At 46.9% G+C, this 24960-nt stretch overlaps 2 protein-coding genes across 5 annotated transcripts in view; one reads left to right on the plus strand and one right to left on the minus strand.

The window, feature by feature from the left end:
• The first annotated feature begins 86 nt into the window (after positions 1–86).
• Positions 87–7276, plus strand: VIL1 (villin 1). Of its 4 annotated transcripts, none has more exons than XM_048952733.1 (20): positions 87–340; positions 1990–2088; positions 2168–2242; positions 2334–2530; positions 2922–3030; positions 3154–3264; positions 3344–3546; positions 4033–4111; positions 4236–4334; positions 4426–4579; positions 4669–4769; positions 4877–5014; positions 5167–5325; positions 5399–5578; positions 5669–5814; positions 5907–6051; positions 6277–6465; positions 6560–6628; positions 6829–6966; positions 7067–7276. In XM_048952733.1, exons 2-20 carry the CDS (start codon positions 2014–2016, stop codon positions 7178–7180), a joined length of 2481 nt encoding a protein of 826 aa, XP_048808690.1. In that variant the 5' UTR covers positions 87–340; positions 1990–2013; the 3' UTR covers positions 7181–7276. The 4 variants fall into 4 exon arrangements, with proteins under 4 accessions (XP_048808690.1, XP_048808691.1, XP_048808692.1 ...); XM_048952734.1 differs by lacking the exon at positions 87–340 and adding an exon at positions 433–1385 and having other exon boundaries at positions 1976–2088; XM_048952735.1 differs by lacking the exon at positions 87–340 and adding an exon at positions 433–1385 and having other exon boundaries at positions 2006–2088.
• A 2351-nt stretch (positions 7277–9627) lies between these two features.
• Positions 9628–24960, minus strand: part of USP37 (ubiquitin specific peptidase 37) — a 28670-nt gene continuing 13337 nt past the window's right edge. Inside the window, exons 16-24 of the mRNA XM_048953977.1 lie at positions 24150–24215; positions 22858–23008; positions 19311–19563; positions 16781–16947; positions 15010–15070; positions 13584–13699; positions 12461–12530; positions 11948–12086; positions 9628–11153 (exon numbers count right to left, since the gene is read on the minus strand). Of these exons, the coding sequence (XP_048809934.1) occupies positions 11066–11153; positions 11948–12086; positions 12461–12530; positions 13584–13699; positions 15010–15070; positions 16781–16947; positions 19311–19563; positions 22858–23008; positions 24150–24215 (1111 nt within the window). The 3' untranslated portion in view covers positions 9628–11065. The remainder of the gene's footprint in view (positions 11154–11947; positions 12087–12460; positions 12531–13583; positions 13700–15009; positions 15071–16780; positions 16948–19310; positions 19564–22857; positions 23009–24149; positions 24216–24960) is intronic.

Consider the following 24960-nt stretch of genomic DNA (forward strand, 5'->3'; position numbering starts at 1 on the left):
ATATGCAATGCATATGCCCACTGCAGGGACTCCTGCTTGGGTCTCATTGGGTGCTGCAGGGGACTGTGGGTGCTCCCATACTCATTAAGGTACCAGAGCCCCCAGCACTCGGGGGGAGGGCATAAGAGGGGTTTGGGTGCCTCCCCAGCACAGCCACCAGTGCCCTCTTTGGCCCCACGCCTCTCCTCCTTAATGAAGCCTCTGTCCTCCTCCCCGGTAGCTGTGCTAATTGCTGAGTTCGTTAGTGGCCCTGCGTGGGGCCCAAGGAAGGGGCTCACTGCTGCTGTCCCCTGTGCCACACCAACGGGACACAGGCAGTAAGCGGGGGCTGCGCACCCAGGTAAGGGGGCACTGGTGTGGGACTGCACTGTGGGGTGGGAGGATTTGGGGGGATAGAAGGTGTTGGGGAGCCCACCTCCTTGGCTTCGGGAGTCTCTTGTTGGGTGGCTGAGCCATCACTATCCCTCTGGTGATCCCTGGGGATGCAAGGGCACAGGGTGCCGCTGGTGGCACAGTGCTGGCTCAGCAGGGTGGGGGCAATCATGCTGTGACAGTGCTGTGATAAACGTGGGATAGGTGACGCCTTGGTGCCAGCATTCCACAGCCCTTCCTGAACCTCCAGAGCCACCCAAATGCTATCAGGCAGAAATAGGGTGGAAAAGGGCAAGGATGAAAGGGCTAGGGATAGCTCAGCCTCAGAACACCAATTGTTGCTGGAGGAGTTTCAGAACAACTGCATTCTGACTATCCTGGAAAGTCCCTAGTCCCCAAGGTGTCCTCTCTCTGGCCACTCTCTGCTCCAATTGAGGGACCTCTGGCCACATCCAGTCCAACCCATGGGGATCCCCAGCACCAGTCTGGTGATGCCTTGGCACACAGAGAAGCCATGGAATGAAACAGAAAGTGGGTAGTTGCAGGCGGGATCCAACCCATGCTGGCAGCCCCATGCCGGGTAGGACAAATGGGACAATTGCACCTTTCTATGTGGTTGGAGCCATTGGAGGTGGCTCCAACATGGCCCCATAGGTTTTGGTTGCTTTGGATCCCCCATGGTTGGGATTGGGAGCATCTCTGCAGCCTGCTCGGTCCCCATCTCCCATGGGGACATGGCCACTGGGACCTGCCCTGTCCCCTCCCCATGCGTGGGTTGGGGATCGTGGTGGCTCAGTGCCATGGGAAGTGGGTGCCACCCAGGTGTCATTACCCTGAGAGTAATGGAGCTCTGAGGGGGAACCTTGAGGGATGTAGGGACCTTGACTCAAGGTTCTTCCTGCCCTTATATGGTGAACATGGGCTGGGACAGCTGGGGACAAAGGTCTCTTCTCTGCTGGCACCCCAGCACTTCCCCTAGGTACACGCACCTTGTGCTCAGCTCTGCGGGGAAGGTGAGGGGCTGGGGATGAGGGGACAGCACATCCCAGTGCCGATGCTGTAGGTGGCACTGGGATGGGGGTGGGGAGAAGAGACCTGCTGGGGTTCACAAGGGGCTCTGTCTCATTGGGGCTCAGAGGCGGTGGGGGGACTGGGAGGAGGACATGGCCCAGCAATGCAGCACAGGGCATGTGGTGTTGGGGTCGTGGAGGCCGCGCATCCATGGATGTGCATATGCACCCATGTAGGATGTGATGCCCATGCCATGAGCAAGGACAAAGGGAGAAGGGCCACTGAAGTGTCACCCAGGTGTGGCTCTGCAGGAGGAGGAATGGCTCACAAAGCCTGGCCCTGTGCCCAGGAAGCAGGGGAGGATATGGGAACATGTGGACAGCAGGACACCACGGTTACCTGCTCCCATACACACCTGGCATGGCCCAGGACCCCCACTCACCACCAGGGAGGGGTTGCACCCTGCTCACGTGTCCACAGCCGCCATTCACCCCCCATGGCTTCAGGGGGGTTGACTGCCTGGCTGGCTGCAGGACAGCAGATGGCTGCAGCCCAGCTCTTAATGAGGCTGCCTGCTGTTAACCCTAACAAGGGTGCCGGCAACAGGTCCCCCTGCCTGCAGCCAGCACCATGGTGGAGCTCAGCAAAAAGGTCACCGGGAAGCTGGACAAGACCACGCCGGGCATCCAGATATGGAGAATCGAGGTGGGTCCTGTGGATGTGGGAGGCTTTGGGTTTAGGACCCCTGCGGGCTGCCCTGCTCACGTGTACCTTCTTCCTACAGAACATGGAGATGGTGCCGGTGCCCACTAAAAGCTATGGCAACTTCTACGAGGGGGATTGCTATGTGCTGCTGTCGGTAGGGCTGTGTAGGGACTTGGGGTGCTGTGGGGTGCCCCAGACCTGGGGACACAGGGTGCACGGCTCCTAGCGGGTTCCCCATCCTGCAGACACGTAAGACTGGGAGCAGCTTCAGCTACAACATCCACTACTGGCTGGGTAAGAACTCAAGTCAGGACGAGCAGGGGGCAGCCGCCATCTACACCACGCAGATGGACGACCATCTGGGCTCTGTGGCTGTGCAGCACCGTGAGGTCCAGGGCCATGAGAGCGAAACGTTTCGTGCGTACTTCAAGCAGGGACTCATGTAAGTTGCCAACATGGGTGTTCTGTTGCTTGCCATGGCTATCCTTCCTGCCTTGCCAGAAGGGTCTCTGTGACAGTGGCAATGGGAAGGCTCCCTCTGCATCAAGAAAAGGATAGATGTCACATTGTGAGTGACATGGTTTCGTGGTTTGGAGGGGATGGGTTGATGTTTGGATTGGATGATCTTAGAGGTCTTTCCAACCCTAAAGATTTTATGACCCCATGGGAACATCTCTACTCTGGGAAGGGGGGATGTTGACCTGGATTCTGTCTCACTCTGTCAATTACTCATACCAATAATGTTAGTGATTGCCGTGCATATGGGCAGGAGAAGATCCTTGCTGGAGTGGGAAGCGTGGCCCAAGGCTTATGTCATATCCATGTCCTCTCAGCTATAAGCAGGGTGGGGTTGCCTCAGGCATGAAGCACGTGGAGACCAACACCTACAACGTCCAGCGCCTGCTGCATGTGAAGGGCAAGAAGAATGTGGTGGCTGCAGAGGTGAGACAGGGGATGTGGTCACCCCACAAAGCCCCAAGCAGAATGGGGAGCAGTGCAGACCCTGGTGGGAGGGTTGCTGAGCAGGGAGGCTGTGTGTGCCTGACCCACTCTGTCCTGCTGCAGGTGGAGATGAGCTGGAAAAGCTTCAACCTGGGTGACGTCTTCCTGCTGGACCTTGGCCAGCTCATCATCCAGTGGAACGGCCCTGAGAGCAATCGTGCCGAGAGGCTGGGGGTATGGCGGGATCCGGCTGCTCGGTGCCTCCAGCCCCCATGCTGGGACCTCACCGTTCTGATCCTTTCCCTGGGTGCAGGCGATGACCCTGGCCAAGGACATTCGGGACCGAGAGCGTGCGGGACGTGCGAAGGTTGGTGTGGTGGAAGGTGAGGATGAGGGGGCCTCACCTGAGCTGATGCAGGTCCTGACATATGTGCTGGGGGAGAAGAAGAACATCAAGGCAGCCACAGCCGATGACCAAGTGCACCAGGCGCTCAACAGTGCCCTCAAGCTGTACCAGTGAGTTGCTGGGGATGGGCCGTATCTATGGAGGCATCTCGTACGGGTGTGAGGTGTCAGGGTGATACCATAATGTTGGCAGCAGGGAGTCTGACAAGTCCCATCCCTATGGATGGCAAGGGAGAAGGGACAAAGCCACCACAGAGGGACAGGTCCTTTGGGTGCTGTAGGAACACTGGGATCCCCCAGTGCCAAAGGGGTTGGTACCTAACATCTAGTACGGAGATGCTCATGCAAATGTCACGGATGCTTTCTAACACAGAGGCATGTCCCCAGTAGAACTGACTGTCCCCATCCGATCTGACATCCCCTTGTCCCTCACCAGCTCTTCCATGTTTGGGGTGGCAGTGGGGATGGAGATGATGGCAAAGAAAGTGATGGAGATAGAGATGGAAATGGAGCTGCGCCCACCACCCCCATGTGGCGCTGGGGAAGATGTTTTTCAGAACTGTTTCTACCTTTCTCTCCTCTCTCTGTGTCCACCAGTGTCTCTGATGCCAGTGGGAACCTGGTCATACAAGAGATAGCAATTCGCCCCTTGACTCAAGACATGCTCCAGCATGAGGTGAGATGCTCAAGAGCAGTGCCCATTTTCCTTGGCAGCTTTAACTCAAGTGCCCACCCAAGTGCCTTTTGAAAGATCAAAACTACCCTAAGGTTTAATGTCTGCTGTCCTCCCCCCCTCCCAGGACTGCTACATCCTTGATCAAGCTGGTCTCAAGATCTTTGTGTGGAAGGGAAAGAATGCCAGCAAGGAGGAGAAGCAGCAGGCAATGAGCAGGGCCCTGGTGAGTGCTTGCGGTGGTGGTTTGTGTTTGTTGCCCCCGAGGAGAGAGACTGGGTACTCCATGTCCAGGTACTGGATCTGGCTCCCCTCAGGGCTTCATCAAAGCCAAGAATTACCCGTCCAGCACCAGTGTGGAGACGGAAAATGATGGGTCTGAGTCCGCTCTCTTCAGGCAGCTCTTCCAAAAATGGACTGTTCCCAACCAAACCAGTGGGCTGGGCAAGACCCATACTGTGGGCAAAGTGGGTGAGTGCCACAAGGTGCTGGTCCCAGAGGTCTGGAGGGATGCTGAAGGGGGTCCCCAAGCCTGGCTCAGTCCTCACTCTTCCCTGCAGCCAAGGTGGAGCAGGTGAAGTTTGATGCCACCACAATGCACGCCAAGCCTGAAGTGGCTGCCCAGCAGAAGATGGTGGATGATGGATCTGGGGAGGCAGAGGTAGGCTGTGGGAAGGAGGTGGAATGAATCCATGCGCCACGCTGGAAGATGCCATGGGAGTGCAGGTGCTGTGGGGCCAGGAACGCAGTGTGACACCATCCCACCAGGTCTGGCGGGTGGAGAACGGGGAGCTGGCGCCTGTGGAGAAGCGGTGGTTGGGCCATTTCTACGGCGGGGACTGCTACCTGGTGCTCTACACCTACTATGTGGGGTCCAAGGTGAACCGCATCATCTACATCTGGCAGGTGAGTCCCTGTCCCCTACCCAGGGCTCATCCTCAGCAGGACAGTGCAGGACAGGGCTACCCACCAGAAGGCCCCATGCACAAATCCCCTGTGGGTCATTCCCTGCCCCTCCACGGCCTTCCCATTCCCAAAGAGAGAATGTCCTGACGCAGGGCCGCCATGCCAGTACGGAGGATCTGGCCGCCTCAGCCTACCAAGCTGTTATCCTGGACCAGAAGTACAACAACGAGCCCGTGCAGGTGCGCGTCACCATGGGCAAGGAGCCGGCCCACCTGATGGCCATCTTCAAGGGCAAGATGGTGGTGTACGAGGTGAGCACGGGGCTGGTGGCAGGGTGGGCAAACTGGCGGCTGTGTGACCTCTTCCTATCCCCACTGTCCCCAGAATGGCTCCTCGAAGGCAGGGAACACGGAGCCGGCATCCTCCACTCGGCTCTTCCACGTGCACGGCACCAATGAGTACAACACCAAGGCCTTCGAAACACCCGTTCGAGCTGCTTCTCTCAACTCCAATGATGTCTTTGTGCTCAAGACACCCGGCTGCTGCTACCTCTGGTATGGGAAGGTGGGTACGGCCTCGACCAGCTCCTCCTCCTCCTTGTCCTCCAGGGGTTGGGGTGGGCTCAGTCCTGGAGCTGTGCCGCTCACACTGTAGGGCTGCAGCGGGGATGAGCGTGAGATGGGCAAGATGGTGGCCGACATCATCTCCAAGACTGAAAAACTGGTGGTCGCTGAAGGGCAGGAGCCACCTGAGTTCTGGGTAGCTCTGGGTGGCAAGACCAGCTATGCCAACAGCAAGAGGTACGAGCTCTGTGTCCCCAGCCCCTCAATGGATTCTCCTAGTGCCCCCAGTTCCTTGGCCAGTTGCCATGGCAACCATGTCTCCCCACCAGGCTACAGGAGGAGAATCTCTCTGTGCCACCCCGGCTCTTTGAATGCTCCAACAAGACAGGCAGGTTCTTGGCCACTGAGATTGTTGACTTCACCCAGGATGATCTGGATGAGAATGACGTTTACCTGCTGGACACTTGGGACCAGGTGTGCAGGGGAGGGAAGGACTTGTCCTGTTGCGGACAAACTCATGTCCCCAACAGGATGAAGGACCTGCAGCAACCGGAGGTGGTGGGAGGGGAGCATGGAAACCCAATCCACATGGTTTTCATTGAGGATGGGCTCCCAGCACCCATCCTTGGGGACAGATTCTGTGTCCCCAGCCACCGGTGAAGGGCCAGCCCAGTGCTGGACACGGTGGCCCCATTGCAGATTTTCTTCTGGATCGGGAAAGGTGCCAATGAGTCAGAGAAGGAGTCTGCAGCAGTGACAGCACAGGAGTACCTGCAGAGCCACCCTGGCAGCCGTGACCTCGACACCCCCATCATTGTGGTGAAGCAGGGCTACGAGCCCCCCACTTTTACCGGCTGGTTCATGGCCTGGGATCCCCTCTATTGGAACGTGAGTCGGGGTGGGGGCTGGAAGTAGCGAGGAGACTTCTGGAGATGGGGACAAGACTGGATGTAGCCCCAGCTGAGCAATTCTGTTCCTGCAGGACAAGAAATCCTATGATGAGCTGAAAGCTGAGCTGGGGGACAACGCCAGCATTGGGCACCTTGTGTCAGTGAGTGTCACAGGAAGAGTTGGGACAAGAGGGGACCCTGAGTAACACATGGCACAGCAGCAGGGGAAGGGATTACTGGTGCCTTTGGCAGGCGGCACAAGAAGCTGCAAGAACATTTTCACGTGACGGGACAAAGGTGTCAGTCCCCTAGAAGGCAGCCTGGTAGCTGTCAATTATGTGACCTTGTCCCTCCCCACCAGGGGCTCACTTCCAAGAATGAGATCTTCACAGCCACCACCACACTCGTCCCCACCAAGCTGGAGATCTTACCATTGGATGTGCTGGTGAACACTGCAGCTGAGGACCTGCCCCGGGGCGTGGATCCCAGCAGGAAGGAGGTGAGCTGGGGGGGCTTGGGGAGGCCATGGCTGGGGGGGCTTGGGGAGGCCATGGCTGGGGGAAGCCCTGTGGCTTGAGCTCAGGCTCCTCCTTCCCCAGAATCACCTCTCCGACGAGGACTTCATGGCTGTTTTCGGTATGACCCGCTCTGCCTTTGCCAATTTGCCCTTGTGGAAACAGCAGAATCTCAAGAAGGAGAAAGGACTCTTCTAGGAGGGGAGGCTCAGCCCACAGCCATCCCAAGCAAGCACATTATTTTTACTAAATAAAATGGATTTGGAATGGGGCTTTGTGTGCTTCTCTGCCCACCCCAGCACCTGCAGCTCAGGACTAAAGGTCTCATACACAGCCCCAGGGCACTCCCTCTGTTATCAGTGAATTCAGGCATAAAACTCAGTAAATAGTTGGCAGTATCAAAGGTAAAAGCGACAAGCCATGGCACGGGAAGCACAGGGGCAGCAGGCATGGGGCAGGGCCCAGGGGGGGCAATAGGGGAGCAGAGTCACAGAGACAGCGACGGGGGGTGCAGCTCATGCCCTACAAGGGTTTTAGAGTGCTGTCAGATGGACTGGGACAGGCAGCAATAAGATTTCAAACCAAAAGAGGGCTAATAAAGGTTTTAATTTCACAAAAAAAAAAAAAAAAAAAAAATCTATCTACACATTATTTAAAAGGCAGGGGGAGGGAAACATGAGCAAAATCTGTAAAGAATAAGAGAGGAACAGGTCTGCTAAAACACAGAGAAAAGCTGCTCCACATCAACAGTGTAAAGAACCAGAAGTCAGGCTGCAAGCAGGCAGATACCAACCCTGGGATGGGGTGGCTCTGCAGCAGGTCCTCAGCTGCACATCCCTCAGCACCCCAGCAGCACTGGGGTCCCACACTCCTTTATCTCTCTTTGGCAGGCAGTTACAGGGATACTTAGCTCCATGAAAAGAAAACAGAACAGTTGAGTTCTTCCCAGTCTCCTCAACTCCTCCATCACTGCAGCACACAGTCCCCACATGCCTGGTGTCAGGGTGAAGTGCAGCAACGCTGACTGCTGTGGGCAGTGTGCTGGACACGCACCCCAGTTACTGTGCTGCACAGGATGGGAGGGAAGGTGAGCAGGCATTTATCATCAGTGCTGAGCAGAAATGGAAGGTGATGGCACAGTCACAAGCTTCAGAGCCCTGCTCCTCATGAAGCTGCTCCAGTCAGTCCTTGCTCTGCACAGGCTCCGGTCCACCGACACGAGCGTTCTCACATGTATCAGAGGAGCAAATGTGGATCATCGCAGTCATACAACGCAGGGAGGGAGGAAAAGCAAGATGGCAGTTCCTTGGGTTTGCGTGCTGAATCACATTTTGACTACCCTAAGCTGATTCAGGAGCAGGTCAATGTTTAACCACAATTCTGCAGAGCTGAGGAAAAGCCAAAGAAGGGTTTGTAACATGTCAGACCTGTCACTGCTGCACACAGTCAGTCCTGATCCATCCCCACTCAGCACCAAAGAACCCTATGCCCTGGCAGCAAAGTGCCTGCACAAACAGCTGCTGTTGTGCTAAGGGCTGGGAGCATTTGCAGGGCTCTAAAGTCATTTCCTCTCCGGAGCAGCCCACGCCAGAAGCCTGCACACATTAGGGGACTGCCACTGAGATTCTCTATCCACTTACAAGCCAGGACAGGGAGAAGCTGAGTGTTCTGCTGTGCCAGTAAGGTTTGAGCACAGAGGGCTGCTCACCCCCCATCCCCCACCACTCAGCAGCAGCAAGGAAGAGGCTCTGCAGCCCCTGCTGCCAGGGTGACATGCCACCAAGCCGCCATGTGCCAAAAAAAGCTTGAAGTAATTCACAGATGTTTGCAAATTCTTTCTGGCTACAATAATAAACAAGGACTTTGTTTTCATGGAACATGCACTGCTGGATTCAAGCATCAGCCTTCTCACCTCATTCCAAGCAAAAAACGGTTTTAAACAAAAGTTAGCGCATTGGGAATTTGGGCAATGTTTGCTTTTATTATAAATTAAACGGAGCACAGTGCCTTCAGAACCGTCCTGAGAAAGGAGAGCTGACTGCTGATCCTGCAGGAACACCATTAGTTATGTACAGCACTAGCATAGGAAATTGGGGAAAACATCTGCCTCCTGGATGGAGCAATTCATCACTTGTCCAGGGGCCGGAGCGATGGGTTCAAAGGATACCTCGTGCCTCACCTCATCTTCCCATCACCCAGAATCCTACCAAAATCAGGACTAACAATAGAAAAGTATAATGCTTTGTAATAAATTAACACATACGCTGCTTCGGCTGCATCTCACAAGCTTGTGGTTACAACCAAACATTCACTCCTCCCTTTGAAACCACAAAGATTTCACCCTGGCCGTGCCCACCTAATGCAGGGACCAGGAGGTCACTGGGGCTTTTCACTCCCTAAAGGGCTGTCACTGCTGCCCCTCACTGCTGCACACGGAGGGGAGGAGAGGTCACTGAAGCAGCACCCCATAACAGCCCATTGGGACGATCCCTGGTACGGAAGTGCCCACGAGAAGAGGTGCCTGCTGTCAGCTATGCACAGATGGTTCTGCCTGCTTTGCTTCAGCTGATTTATTCCTGAGAAACTCCTAACAATAGTTTAAAAAACCCAGAAACTATCTTGACAGCAAAAAAAAAAAAAGTGTATTTTCTGTGTTTTTTTTTTTTTTTAAAAGAAGTCTTTCACCTCTAAAACTCAAGCTGCAAAGAACAGAGCTAGAGGCCAAAACAAGATCAACTACTCTGCTTAATAGCAACAGTTTCTCTGAAGTAAGTAGATGCCAGCAAAAGGAAACATCTGCCCCTGCTAAATAAGTGCCAAGGTGCTAAAAAAAAAAAAAAAAAATTAAGTCGATAGGCATTTTTTTCTCCCTGCTGAAACAAGCTCTAAAATGAGTATCTTGGAGCTAGCCTCATTAAACATGTTCCCAAACTGTTCTGTTAGCACTGAACACAAGCTTCCTGAAAGCTTTCCACCTGCTTTAGTCACACAGCTGGAGCACTCTGCACTCCTCTGTAAGAACAGCCACAGAGCTGCAGTGAAATCCCTTTTTCTGCACCTGGGATGAGGGAAGACCAAAGAAAGACCACGGTTCAAGCAAAGAGTGGCAAGCAAGGCGCTGCAGGCCCTGCCTTCTTCCCATCGTTTTCATTTCACGATGATTCTCGGCTGCACAGAATGAGGCAAGATGAAAAAGCAGCTGTGGTTCAGCTCCTGTTCTCCACCTGCTCCAGGTGTCACCCAGCAGCTTGGGTCAGTTACATCAAAGCAAGCCCTAAGCAACGTAACTTCAGCGAGGAACACTGCACACCTCTCTTCTCCACACTTACACAACAATGTAGCAAAGAGAACACAATCAAATAATAATGCTTGTAAAATAAATCACATGTATAATCTCACCACTAAAGGAGGATGACAGTGAATGGCATCAAAGAGACAGAGCTGCCACCAGGTATGCAATACATTCCACAGCACCAAGAGTTTGTTTCCTGGAACTGCACGTCACCAGCAGAGAGCTTACAAACCCACCAATGTCAAAACACATCAGCTCAGCGACTGCACAGCGAGATGACTGCTGAGAGCTTACCCTGGGAGCTGGGCTGCCAGTGAAAATCACCAACACAACACACACCAGCTAACAGAATCTATTGCTTAAACCGGTTTTGGAGAAGGAAAAAAAAACAACCCAACAAAAAAGAGCCAAATGATATGTAAATCTTCCCCACTCACATCTGGCCTGTGAATGGGCTTTTGAAGATGAGTCTCTTTTTGCACATTTTTCCTTTTAAATCAGTCTGTGAGCAGCTGTAGTCTCGTGGCTTGATGCAACTCTTTAAGGCTCCATGCTGACAAAATCGTTTAAGGAACAATAAAAACTTCACCACAGGAGCATCGCTCCGGGATGTCAAGGTTGACGACTGTGGTTCGGGCCGAAGACTTGCACAGATGGTTGTGCAAAATGTGAGCATCCGTATTTCTACCATGTGTCTGTTGTTTTGGCCCTGAGCTGTTTGTTACTCCTGCACGTCCGGCACAAGTTCAGGATTTTCTGTGCTCCTCAAGAGGTACGAGGTGTTGGACTCCTCACAGCGGCTGACGGATCGATCTGCCTACTTCCACGCTAAGTGGCTGTGCACTTTTCTCTGTTTCTAGTAATTCATCGAAGATATCCCTAAAACACAGAGGAAGAGCAACAGTGAAACTCACGTACAGCAAGCAACTGCTACGCGAGGCAGCCCCGAGGGAATCAGCAACTGGATTTAATCCACAAAGCTCAAGCGTCACAGCGCTCGGTAGAGAAAGGTGTCTTATCTGGCATTTCTCAGAAAGGCTCCTTGAATCCCCAAGCATTTTCTTTCCATTTGATACAATGAATAAGACCACTGGTAAGCCCCAGAGAACAGTAACAACAGTTAAAGTAAGTGCAGGCTAGTAATAGGATCTGAAGGAACACAAGACGCAGTCTGCAGAGATAATGTAGTATCTTTTACTACAGGGACCAGAAAACACATACAAAGGGAGCAAACTGAGTTACAAAAGCCCTTCCTCAGTTGTGTGCCTGATAAAGTATTACTTCTATCTACAAATCTCATCTTGCTCATGTCCTGAGATGACCATGGCTGCAGCAACACAACCACTAGAAGCACGGATAAGGGCATTTACAAATCTTACAGCAAGTAAGGACAAAATCCAAACTCCACTGTGATTCTTGGTGCAAATAATGGACGGCTGAAACACCAAATTCAGCTTCTCAAAAGATGATTTAAGGTACCTTGTTAAAATACTGTATGCTAGTGACATGTAATATTAATAATGAACTTATTTCTAATCTGAACTAATTTGTCATTCCTGCATAACATTTTGACTAATGTATTCTGACCCACATACAGAGACACTCCTCACCCCATCAAAGCAGAACAGAGGTCTGCTATCACAAGCAGTACCAGAATGCCCCAGGCCACCTACTTGTGCATGTAGAAGAAGATGTAGCCACTCCGGTCTCTGTCACACTGGACAGTGGCTTCTAAAGTTCTAGACACCTCCAGATCATTGTAGGTGAACCAGGACTGCTTCTTGATATCATAGACATCGCTGATATAGTGACCTTGAAAACACAGAACACTTTTCATGCTGCACTTCAGTCAGTAAGCTGGTTTGCTCAGACAACCCACGTCAGATTTAAAAAGCTAAAACATCCCTAAGACCCTGCATGCTCTGCCTTTGCTGGCCAGTGAGCTAGTGATAAGCACCAGCAATGCCACAGATCCCATAGCCAGCACTGAGCCCAGATGCCTCATATAGGCACAGTGACACCCTCACCCCACTTCACTGCCAGCAACCCACAATTAAAGAGCTGCTTTTTTATTTTGTCTGCTCCTGCGGACCAAACTCTTCTCTACAAATAACCCTCATGTGGTAATTTTGTCTTGCAGATTTTTTAATCTCAATAAGAGACAAATAAAACACAGTGTCTTTTACCTGAAGATGATGTGCTTCCAATGTGGCTGACAATGCTGATGAGGCGATAGGAGTGAGGCAGCTCTCCTGTCTAAAAACAAGGTCCAATTAAAGAGTCTAAGTATTTACTTTTGTCCCATGTAACCTATGGACATGGTGATTTATACCTGAGATAGGGGCTTTGGCTACAAAAGGATTACAGCAACAGACACCCTGGCTCACACCAATGGAAGAGTCCTTCAAGAAGCGGGGAAAAGCTCCTGACTTTAATTTGATCTTTGAGCAAGGAAAAGAAAGAAAAAAGCCCAAAAAAAAAAAGCCAAGCAGTCACTCTGACCTCAGAACAGATGCTGACATGAGCTCTACTCCACAAAGTTCTCTAAACAACCACTTCCTAAGCAGCTTCCACTGATGTCAGAATCAATCCACCAAATAAACACAGATAAGCAAAAAGGGAACAGCACATTTACATCTGAAATATTAAAGCTTTATCCTTGATAAAGGATAACAACATACAGATTTAATAGCTAACACCAGATATGGGGCTCAGACTCTCACCCTGCACCTGCAATATCAGCAGGCAATGCCCTCCCTGCATGCAAGAGAGACACTCTGCCTGTTCACTGAACAAAAAACTAAATGATGCAGACTGGCTTTCCGTAATTACTGCTTCAAGCTCTCAGACCAGGATACCTGATTGATGCAGTTCACTGGCAACGCTTTAAAACTCCATTCTTGGTTTAAGAAAATTAGTGAAGAATTGTAAGAAAATAAGAACTATTCAAGGTAAGTTCAGTTATAAGTCTTAACCTTTGTCACTTTATGCAGCCTTCCCCCAGAAGGGAGGCACAGGCACTGCTGCATGGAGTCCAGAGCTCCATCCACTAGAACATTCCCCATGTAAAATTACTGTTTCCTTTCCATCATTACCCATATCTTACAGATGCTCAGAGGGGTCTCTCTGCAGCTACTTTTTTTATTATTATTATTTTTAAAAACAGAATAGAACAGACCCTTATTGTTGAGTATTTTTCTATCTTCTCCCTTTTCACCAGGAAGGAACTCTTTAAAACCATCTAACACTGAGCCTATGGCAAAGAAGGGGCTGTATTTCTCAGTTAACATCTGGAATCATAGACCACACCTCAGCGTTTCTTTTCAGCTCTTCTGCTTCAGCTTCTGAGTACTCCATGTCAAGCACATCCTCATTCCCAGAGTCCTCATCAGAGCCAACGCTGTCCAGGAGAGAGCTGTTAAACTCTAAACAGCATAGAAACAACAACACTGCATGAGAATCCAAACACCCGGAAAACACCCGGTTCGCTCCGGAGCAGGAAGCCAGACCCAAACCTGAGAGCAGCAGGGCCAGTTGGGTCAGGGAACTACAAGCTGGGCAAGGAGAAGCTATGAATTACAGTTTTAAACTATAATTGCATTAACAAAGTACATTTTTCAATTTAAACTGGCATCCAATCGCTGCTGCTGGCAGCAGGCATCTTTTCATTGTTTTCAGTGGTAACAAGGCAGCTCACCACAGGAACTTCCAGTTTGCTTGGCTGAGCAGAATGCAGGCAGCGCTTTGCAAAGAGCCGGAAGGCACCACAGCTCCCTGTACACACTGTTCCTAACTTCCTGGGATTCTGCAGCCACCCGACTAATGCGAGGGTTTGTACAGCGCTCATTAGGAGAAGTGGCCGCGCTTTCAACAGCTAAATTAAAGCTGAGAAGTGCTGGGTGGGTGAGGAGCTGTGATTAACAAGGCACTGCTCAGGACTGACTTTATTTTTTTGAACAAAGACATCAGCACTTATTGCTCCTCAGAAGCAGATAAATTCATCTGGTAATCACTGAGGGCCTTTCAAGCCGTCCAAATATCTAAGAGCACCTTACCACAATGCTTCATTACTATTCCCACTCCCTTTTTAGAGTAGGAATTTCCTCTCTGTTAAGCTTTGCCCTGCCAGGTTGCATGAAATCACTCACCTGCCAGCCCTACACAGATGATAAGCAGCACTTGAGGCTCATCACAGTCTGCATTTAGGAAGGACAGACTGTATATCGGGTACCCCTCCATTCCCTGGGAGCCATACCTTGAAGCAGGGTCTATCCACCCTCCCCCTCTGTGTCAGACAGATAGGGTACTTATTTTCTTGAGCAAAGCCAGTGCATTAACGTGCTCTAAAATACCAACGGAAACTTGATGATCCTTAGATTGTGACTACAGCCATGCTGGTTTCTGGGAACACAATTCCATGGTCCATTCTTATATACAAGAATATATATATTCTTATGAGAATAAGAATGGACCATGGAACTGTGTATATATTGTGTATATATACACACACATATCATACTAAAAACTCAAAAGAATAGGTCATTTTTTATTTTAATTTTTCTTGCCATTTGCTTCTACAACTGAGAACAAGAGACCCGAGCAAAGCCAACTACAATTAAGCACACATCAAAAGGGCCTGAAATCCCAGCTGTCTTGGAGTCAAGAGCTGCACTCATACAGCCAGGTCTATTTTCCTTCAAAAGCAACATACTGGAAAAAGTTAAATAAGCTTCACCTTGTAGACTTAATTCCGTAGCTCGCTTAAGGTCATCATCCTCTTTTTGTTCTCGTGCCTCCTGATGGGAAGAGAACGAAACTTAGCTTACTGAGACAGTTCACTGTTTAAAATCCTTATGGTGCTCTTTTTCCATTGAAACTGTGCTGCTCTGGTTTCTACAACAAACCTGACACTGTAAATTAAAGGTTTCGTGTGAAGAAGTGTTTGCAACCAGCGAGAGTCCAATGTTCTCATCCAACAGAACTTGGGACAAACCTTCATTAAGGCTTGTCAAAGCTCCTAAAGCTTGGTATGCAGCAGAGCAAGCCCTCACTAACACCAAACACTTTCAGTGGATCATTAATTTGAAAAGCATCTAAATGAATTTGCAACCCTTTGCTAAGGAAAGCTGTCACACACAAAGCTCCTCACACTGGAGCAAAGTTTAGATTTCTGTCCAAAACCAAGCGTAGACAGAGCTGTTAAACTTGGACAAGTTTTATTATCTTCTGGCCATTGGAAGGTAGAGACAGTGTTCTGTGTAACAGGTGTAATTCACAAAGGCAGGACGCAAAAAAAAGTCTGTCAACAAGTCCTTCCAATTTTTTCAAATAGCATGGTGCTCCTGCTCCTCCCAGCACTCTCAAAAGCACAGAGCTGCACAGAGCTGTAGCTACAGTAACACTTACTGGGCTGGCTTCTTAATTCAGTCCTTGAATGCTTTCCGTGCACCTGAATGCAAAGCCCTAACTACATGTTTCAAACCAAGATAACCACATTTTCATACCTGATTCATTAGTATAGCAGATTTTCACTTCAGAATCATAGCAGAGCAACATACAAAAGGCAGTTTTACGTTATTAACATGAGGGCTTTTATCTCACTTTTTCTAAAGCATTTGAGGATCTTCACCAAACTACTCAGTGGTACTGAATCAATGCTCCATCTGGCACAGAACATACCAACAAGCACCTTATAATGAGGAATGGGAGAGAAAATCCAGGAGCCATGGAAATATCAGATCTCATAAGGAAAACCATGACAGCTTTACTATTAAAAGAGAGCAGGCAAGGCTATCTATTTAAAGACAGATCTGACAAAGTGTTTACTTCTTCCTCAGGGCAGTTAAGCATGTAGAAAACAGTTACAAGTCTTGTAAATCAAATGGAAAACAGATTGTTAGCATACAATCCAAGATTCCATTTTTTTCCAAGTCCTCTTTAAAGGACTGGTTTTAGACTGAATTATTGGAGATCCTTTTTCCAACTTACAACAGAAAAGCATCACATCATTGCTCTGCTCCCATACTCTTTGCTGCGCATTTCCTACCAATAATCACCAGAAACAACGTACCAAATAAGGCATATCTTTAAGCTGGTAAGGCCATCCCCAGCTTTTGCTTTAAAATCTGTTTCTTTCACTTTGACTCTTGGCAGAATGTGCTGTAGGGCTTCCAGGCAATCCAGGGAAGCTAGAGGTGAGCCTGTGAGCATTATGTGAGAGCTAGTGAGACTTCGGTTTATCACTATGTTTATATAATGTCACAGCTCTATGTATAAATACGCTCAGAGAGCTTGGAGAAATCTGTATGTCTGTGATACAGTATGGTTCCTGAAGTACATACAAAACTATGCCTAAATCTACCCAGTGCTAGGAGTGGAGCTAGAACATCAGATTCTCTCAAACACAGAGCAGAATCCCCTTTCAGTTGCTGTGTGAACAAGGTTTTCTTCAGCCATCAGCTTTCCAATGCTGGGGAAGTAACTTGAGAGTGCAAATTATTTCTTACTTGTTCTTGAAGGCTCTGAGCCAGTGCTTGCTGAAGTTCTTGTTCTTCCCTCTCTCTCTCCATATCGTACTGCTGCAGCCAGTCAACCTCTCCCTGGGAGCCTTCCGGAGTTTTGTTTTCCTTATTCTCATCGAAATCTTTAGTTATCTCAGTGAAATTGGCAGGACCTGAAGGATCGCAAAGTACAGTTATGCTTCCCTGGGTTTGTAACCACAATCCCTGCAGCACAGTGACATCTATTGACAAGGAGATCTCAGCCATTGAAAACAAACAAACAACAAAACACAAATGTCAACAGTTTGAAAAATCCCCAGAAAAAGGTGTCTTGTGATTTTAAGAGGTGCAAGATGAAGCATTTGATTGATCCCTGAAACCATCCTCTTCTTTTATGCTTACTCAAACAGCAACTTCAACTAAAAGGAAGATGTCACATACCACTAGGTTCCTACAGCCACAAAGCTGACACCTGAATTTCTCCAGAAGTAACCAAAAATTAAAAAAATAAAATAAATAGGTTTGCATTGCATATTATACCTCAGAGTACTACAAGAGATGGGAAACAAAACCCAAGCACTCTTTCAATTTGTCAGCTTCTATTTCAGGTAAGAATTCAGCCTTGTGAACACTGCCTAAATCTTTAAAAGTGCAAGAAGATTAAAATGTCACAATTGAACTTCAAAGTAAACAGCATGTCAGAAGTCAGGTGTTTGGTTTTTATTTTTTGTTCTTAGCCTATTTCTGAAGTGCACATTCAACCACTGCACACATCTCATCTCACTGCAAGACAACTTCATTCTCCCATTTGCTTGCAGCTGAAAAAATTAGGACCTGCTCCAAAAGCCATCATGCAGCAACATATGAAACTTTAGAGTTTTGCCCTATGCAGACTTCAACATCTGTTCATTAGTTACTGGCAAGGATTACACAAGACAGAGTCTTACTAGCTATGACCTCTTACACGTGAGACCACTAGAACCAGACCATAATCCATCAGTCTAATCCTTTTAAGATGAATAACAAAACGGAATTTATTACATGATCTTTGAAGATTTCTACTGTAAGAAATACTTGATTTAATTTCAGGATCTTGTAGCAGAAGAGACATCTGTTCTACTTAAACTTGCCGGGTCCTACCCTCTGTTTTTTTGTCCCTTTTTAAAGCACCACAAACAATTCAATGTTTACAAGAAAAAAAGATTACTACTAATAAAAAAAAAAAAAGACTGGACAAAGTTAAATCTTTAAAGTTTAGAATCACTTTGATAAAGCAAGGCATCCTTTGCCTTTGAGCTTCCTTTAAATAGAACACAGGGCTGTGAACTCATTAGGTGTTACACTCAGCTGCCATAACTACTAACTTGAAATACAAAGATACACATCTTGTTTGAATGCCAAACCTTACGGTTTGAACAGTACTTGTGTTTTTGACCATACACAACTACAGAAAGGCAAATTCAACGCTACGTGTCTAACTGAGTTCTTAATCAGAAATTACAGACGCTTATTGAACACACTTTCTGCTTAAATGTCACAGCCTTCAAATAATTGCATTACACCTTTCAAGGAAAACCTGAAGAGACGTTTATGCTGTCAGGCTTTCATAGTTGCCTTTCACAACCATAGCAACAAAGTATGTGAAGTTGAGCACAAGCAAGGCTGTTACACATCTGGTTTTCTTAGAGACCAACTTCCAACATAAAAGTCGTTTCACTGGACAATTCTTACCAAGCTTGATGTTCTGAACAGTATTTTTGTTAACGCCTAACCTCTTGGCTCCGTGAGGAGAAGGAAAGGATGTTGTTTTCCTGTTTCTTCCAGGCTAGTGGTATTAAACATTCGCAAGAAAACATGTATCTCATAGCTGAAGGAGAATTAAGTGTGCACGTGCTACAATTTCCCCACAAGGAGATCAAAGAGTCTTCCTGTACTTAACCATGTTTTTGGGTCAGAGGCTAAACGTTTGCACGCTGAGTCTCCTAGGCTCACTACTCTCACTCAGAGTATTACAACAGAAAAAACAGAGATGAGTTAAATTCAGTAGCAATTAGTGAAAAAAATAACTGCATCAACGAAAGCATTCTGGTCTCACACAATGCAGACATCATTCTTAAACTTCAGTAATCTGAACGCTGCTACCACACTGCCCAGGCTGCAGCAGCTGCAGAGATGTAACCACTTGCTGATTACAGAGGATGAGGGCCCAGACACTGCCAAATCTTCATAATTTGAATTGTCTGGTAAGGCAGGGAGTGAAAGTGCGCAGTAATCAGGAGGGAAAAAGATAGCAATGAACTCTGAAGACAGCCTACCTTTGTCACAGCAGTGACTGCCATGCAATACACTGAAATGGCAAAACGTATTTTCTTACAAGCTTTATGTACTGTGAAACTATGAGAAAACTCTAAGAAATTCAGACAGTTCCAGCAGTACGCTTGCATCTGGCTTCTGCCCTCAAATATTACCTGCCCACTGCTACCAGTAACTTTCTTTAGTCCATCACAGCACAATTAAGGCAGTTACCTTGCCTTACCTGACTCTGATGGCGCTTTGGGTTTTTCTGTCTCCATCGTTTCCAGGTTTTCAGGCAACTCCTGAATTTCATCATCTCCAAACCCAGTGTCTGGGCTGCTTGTGGGCTTATCCTCATCATGGCTCAGAGACAGAGAAGCTTCCCTTTTGCTGATCTCTAAGACAGCTGCTAGCAGCTCATCTTCACTCATGCCATCAAAACCAGCATTGCCCAGCTCAGGTTTATCGCCCTCCATTTTACTTCGTTTTGAACTCTAGATATGAACGGAGTTATGATTAAAAACTTGAATGAACAGCTATACAACACCAGCCTTACACTTCCATATAGATTTATTATTACTATTGTGTAACTCCAGGATGTGGGAATTTGGCTCTGCCAAGATCAAACAGGCAGTTCTGTGAGTCTCAATGGAGACACAACCTTTGCAGCTACATTCACTCCAAGGAACAATATTTGAATATCAACTACAACCAGTTTTTACAGGCCCTGTGGATTAATACAGCCAAGGCAACTCTTCCCATTTCCTTTAACACATGTTCTACCTTTGGGTGCTGATGAATCTGCAAGCCTCTGGCAAGTGAGTGCTAAAACCCCAAGGGCAGAAGTAGCAAAACTGCAAGTTTATTAACACAGCAGGATGAAGGGGTACCTGAATGGAACTTGTAGAAAGGATGGAAAAACAGGAACTGAAATCAGGCAGCTACAAAGTAGAATTAGAATTAGGTCTGGCAGTACAGACTTGCCATAAGAAATCACAAGGGGGTAAGGGAAACAACACAGCGCTCAGCAAGTCAAGAAAAGATCAGGAAAGTGGGGAAACATCATTTCCTAAGGAGAACAAAATGGCCTTAAATCAGGAGAAAGGAAAAAACTCCTGATCTGACTTCTTCTATTGTTATGTTATTTTGTAGTTATTTTCCTAAAACAGATGCTCATCAACTCCAAAGCCATACTGATTTATAACCAGGGTAGGCATTTCCATCACTGTGATATCAGCTGTTTAATCAGGAGGCTAACCTCTATGCCTACATATTTAAATGATTATACTACTTACCATATTTGTGTGTATGTATATATTTGCATTTGTACATTACAAATCACGGTTTTCTAATTATTATTTATGAATTTATCCAGGTCTTACTCCAAATTTCATTTGGATGCAACTCAGAACTTCATTAAAATGAACAAGAATCCATCGTACTGCTGCTTTTTTTACTTACATACAATAAACTTTTGATGAGTAAGACTGCTTTTATAGTGCAAACACTTTGTGTAAAAACTGGCTTATCAAACCAGATTAGCAAGTGAATTACCCAGAGTTGCTTGCTTGAGTCATCACTGCCTCCAACAATCAGAACGGACAGCTTTTAGCCTTTTTCCTCCCATTTTATTTGTGCACTGAATAGGAAAATCAGAGTACCTGCAACTCCAAGCTTTCTGATTCCTCTCTGCACCTGTAGACCACTACTGTCAATACTGATTTAGCTCTTCAAGCAAACTTTGGTTCCAGGGACTGCAACAACAGCCACCACTAATTCAGTGGCTGGACTTTAAAGACTTGGCAACAACAGTGCATTATTTGAATACAGCTTTTCCATTACAATTCATTTGTGTGGATTTTAAGCAGCTTGGGCTCTAATTCAGGCTGCTTTAAATAGATGTATTTGAAAAGCACTTAAAAATACTACTTCACCTGCAGAGCCATGAATCACAGCTTCGCCCTTATTAGCCAGGTAACTGCTATTTGCACCTAGAGCCCAACATCACGTATCCCAGCCGTTCTCTCCTACATGGCAGGACTGCTTTTGTGCAGTGCCATGCATGGGTACACAATCATCCCTAACACAGCTGCAATGAGAAGCATCCTGATAGTAGCTCAGCAGTAGCAGTGATGCCACACCATGACCCAGGACCAGGTCCTCCCAGGACAGTGTGGTTAAACCATGACACAATAGCAGATGGCTGCTCAGGTCTGTAGTGGGGAGTGCCCGAAGCACACAGCTCCAAAAAGTCAAGTTGCTTATGTGCAATCATCTCCACCACTGTATCTTTCCCACAACAGGCTGGAAAGCCTCCCATTAATTTGCTATTCAAATTAACAGGCTTTATTCCCACCATCTTTGCACGCAGTGTTGCTGTGATGGAGATTACCTACACTTCCTCACAAACAAAATTTGAAGAAGAATCATTTAAGGCAGTTTGGAAAAGGTTCTCTTTACAGAAGGAGCACTTCAAAGAGAAGTCAGTTTAATTTCCCCACCCACAGCCACCACAGATGTGCTATGCAAGACAGCAGTTGCTCATTCTACTTCTGAGAGCAAGCTGTTTTCTGCTTACTCCCAAAGCAATCCATTCCATCACTTAATATCCTGAACATCAGGAAGTTTTCCCTGAAGTATAATCTAAAAATTACTGTCTGCAATTTCAGTCTATTACTTCCATCCACTGAGGCCAAGGAAAACAGCCCAAGTGCTTCCATTCATTGCCTTCCCTCTCCTGAAGATACACACCCTGTTTAGGTTTTTCCTTCCACTAAAGGACCCAAGTTCACTCAACCACTCTTTCCTCAGAAATCTTCCTTTCCAAACATCTGACCATTCACGTTTCACTTCACTTGCTTCTCTTCAATTAATCTCCAACTCTTTTTCAAATCTGGATTCCAGATGGATCTGGATGATAGATTCAGCATTCCAGGTAAAGATCAATGCTGAGGAAAAAATGTTTTTTTTCCCCTCACTCACCCTGCAGGCTATTCCTCCCTCATATATTTACCTTTTCAGTCAGCCTAATATTGTGACCAACTGTAGCCCCTTACTCCTTTCTGAAGGCCCACTGCTTTCCCAGCTGTTCTCATCCTGCATTTACAGCCAGTCAGCCCTGCTAAGATTAGTGTCTTTAGCCTGTTCATACTGAACCACTTCTCCTATTTATAGGCAGTTTCTCAGATTTGTCAAGATCATTTTAACTGTACTTCTAAGCTTCAGCACACTTGCAGTCTTTCCCAGCCCTGCCTTCTGGAAATTCAATACCCATTATTTTATCTTTCCTTAAATATCACATGGGTTGGGATCCTCTTGTTAGGTGAGAAACTGCATGCATCCACCACTTCTTTGCATGTTTTTTTTTTTTTTTATTTAGCCACAAGAACTTCTCTCAACTATTTTCTCTAGCCCAATTTGTACTAGCTCTAATTTAATCGAGGGCTTTGCTGCATAATTATTGACAGTCCATTACAATCTGTATGGAAAAGTCTTTAGTGAAAGCTGCCCAAAGGACCAACAAAACTGCTAAGCAGCTGGTATAAGCAACCCTGCAAGTTCAGAGCAGTTATAACACAATTACCTCTGTTCCCAGGGGGAACTCAAGACAATTGTAGAGAGGTCAATTAGCTGGCATGGCAAAGCACTCCCTTCTAGCATCACAGTGCTAATTAGGAGAGAAAACAGCTTACATCAATTTCATTACGCTAAGAAAAACACAGGCAAGCCACAAGTACATACAGCCCCTATGCACACAGAAGCTTGTACTTATTTTTCCCCTCCCTTACCTTTTCTGGCTCTTCTTGCAGTTGCTGCTGATCTCTGCTCTGTATGTTGCACAACCTTTGGCTATTGGCAACAGAACGTTTCAGGGGCTCATCATCGCTGTCTGAATCCACACCGAGTGCTGCAGAGCTCTTTGATTTGAAAGTATATTTTCTGTAAATTAAAAACACAGCTACAGAACTTCATAGCACTGTACAAATCTGTTTCATAGAAACCATTAAATAACTGCTACAGCAGATTGCCAGGCTGTGGGGAGGCACAATTTAGGGAACAAGCTGCAACTGTTGAATACAGAAATTTACCAAGATAGCAGGCAACAAATAAACACTTCATAGTTTATTTACCCCACAGCCTACCAAGTGTTGTTTTTCTGGTTCACAAGACACTGTTACAAGATGTAGCACAATCACCAGAGAAATTCACAAGCCAAGAGCCTGCACTTTATCACACAGCAATCTTGGACAGCATTCATTTGAGACAAGCCCACATTAACATGTAAAACTCAGCAGAAACCATTTACTCAAACTCCTGAAATTTACTAAGCTGGACACAAGACTTTTCACATCAATACTAGGATATAAAGTTGCAAGTCTGCACAATGTTGTTTACCCATTTGCTCCTTCACTGGGATAAATCCTTGTTTCTTTAGAGCAGAAGAGACTCTAAGTCTGAAATGTCTGCTCAATTAGGAAATTTGTTCTATATCCATTCCAAAACGTGCAACTCACCTGCTGCAATATCACATTTCTCACTATGTCAGAAATTGGCCTCTCAGAACAGCCTATGAAGGCCATAATAATGCCCTCTCATCTTTACAAACAAGGTTAAGGAACCAACCACTTGTTCTTTAAACTCATTGCAGCTCCATAAATAAAAACAGGAAAAAAAAGTTTAACTACAGAATTAAAAAAAACGTTGCTTCTTATTCATCTGGTTTGCAGCAATGAATGCAAGGCAGTTTAAAATACCTGGCCCTGACCAATCACCTGTACAAACCAGATGCAGTTCTCATTGAGCCTTCTCCATGACAAAATTCCTCTTTGCTTGCTTCTGAAAGAAATGCTAACAGGATTGTGTCAGTTAGGCAAATGATAGCACTCACATTTCTTTCAGCTAACTTGTAACACCAATAAAGCTCAGATATGAAAAAACAGTACCTAAAAGCAATTTATACAACAGATTCTTTTTTAAAGTAGAAATAGTAAAGGAAAAAAAAACTATGCAAATCCAAACTGCCTCAGAAGCTATGCCATGAAATGCCAGGCCAAGAGAGCATTTCAGAACTTTAACTCACCTACTTGGTGTAGAAGTGCTTATAGTACAGGAATTCACCATTTGGGAGGCTTTCAGTGGACGGGAACTATTTGAAAAGCAAAGTATTTATTGCAGCAGTTAGTCTTCAAAATAATATATGTTTACATGTCTGCTATGCATGCAAATTCATGTTCAAAGCAGCAAGTAGAATACCATTACATACTTGCTAATTGCTTGTTTTTAGAGTAATAACTCCACGATGCCATAAATACACAACAGCAGTTCAAAACCAGATGCAATATTTCAAATTTGATTCACTTCTTAGTGATGCACCCTTAGGGACAAGCTCACAAGTCAAAGGCGTTGCACTCCCACGTCAAGGGAACTCTTTCCTTTTTCCCTGATTCCCACCAACACTCAAGTTCCTGCTCCCAAACCACAGTCTCTTGCTGCTGTCTGGATTAGCTGGCTTTCTGGCACGTCCCACATCTCCATTTCTCCTCCATTACCTAGATCTTCTAAGCAAATCTCCTGCTCCACTTGATCCTTTTACGGACTCGTTGAAATCCATTGCTACCACTACAACCACCTAACATACGGTCACCAACACTGGAACCATTTCCATCATTCTCCTCAAGTCAGGGCTACTCCTCCCCAGCTTCATCACCCTTTCACTGTCTGGGTTTATCAGTATGGTTTCAATGATTACAAAAAAAAAAAAAATAAAAAAAAAAAAAAATAAAAAAAAAAAATCAAAAGCCATTTAACATATGCTTTAAAGTATGTCTGCATTGGTTAGCTTAAGCTTTTCATTACGTTTAGGAGGTAAAGATTTCTACTCTTAAAGCAAA

The sequence above is a fragment of the Lagopus muta genome, chromosome 8 (genome assembly GCF_023343835.1).
Source record: "Lagopus muta isolate bLagMut1 chromosome 8, bLagMut1 primary, whole genome shotgun sequence".
Classification (NCBI taxonomy): domain Eukaryota; kingdom Metazoa; phylum Chordata; class Aves; order Galliformes; family Phasianidae; genus Lagopus; species Lagopus muta.

What these genes read in the sequence shown, in the direction of transcription:
- VIL1 (XM_048952731.1), top strand. Translation starts at nt 1,281, where the DNA reads ATGGTGAACATGGGCTGGGACAGCTGGGGACAAAGGTCTCTTCTCTGC. An exon ending in CCATACTGTGGGCAAAGTGG is followed by an intron (nt 4,580 to 4,668) that starts GTGAGTGCCACA and finishes TCTTCCCTGCAG; the next exon opens with CCAAGGTGGAGCAGGTGAAG. An exon ending in AGCTATGCCAACAGCAAGAG is followed by an intron (nt 5,815 to 5,906) that starts GTACGAGCTCTG and finishes TCTCCCCACCAG; the next exon opens with GCTACAGGAGGAGAATCTCT.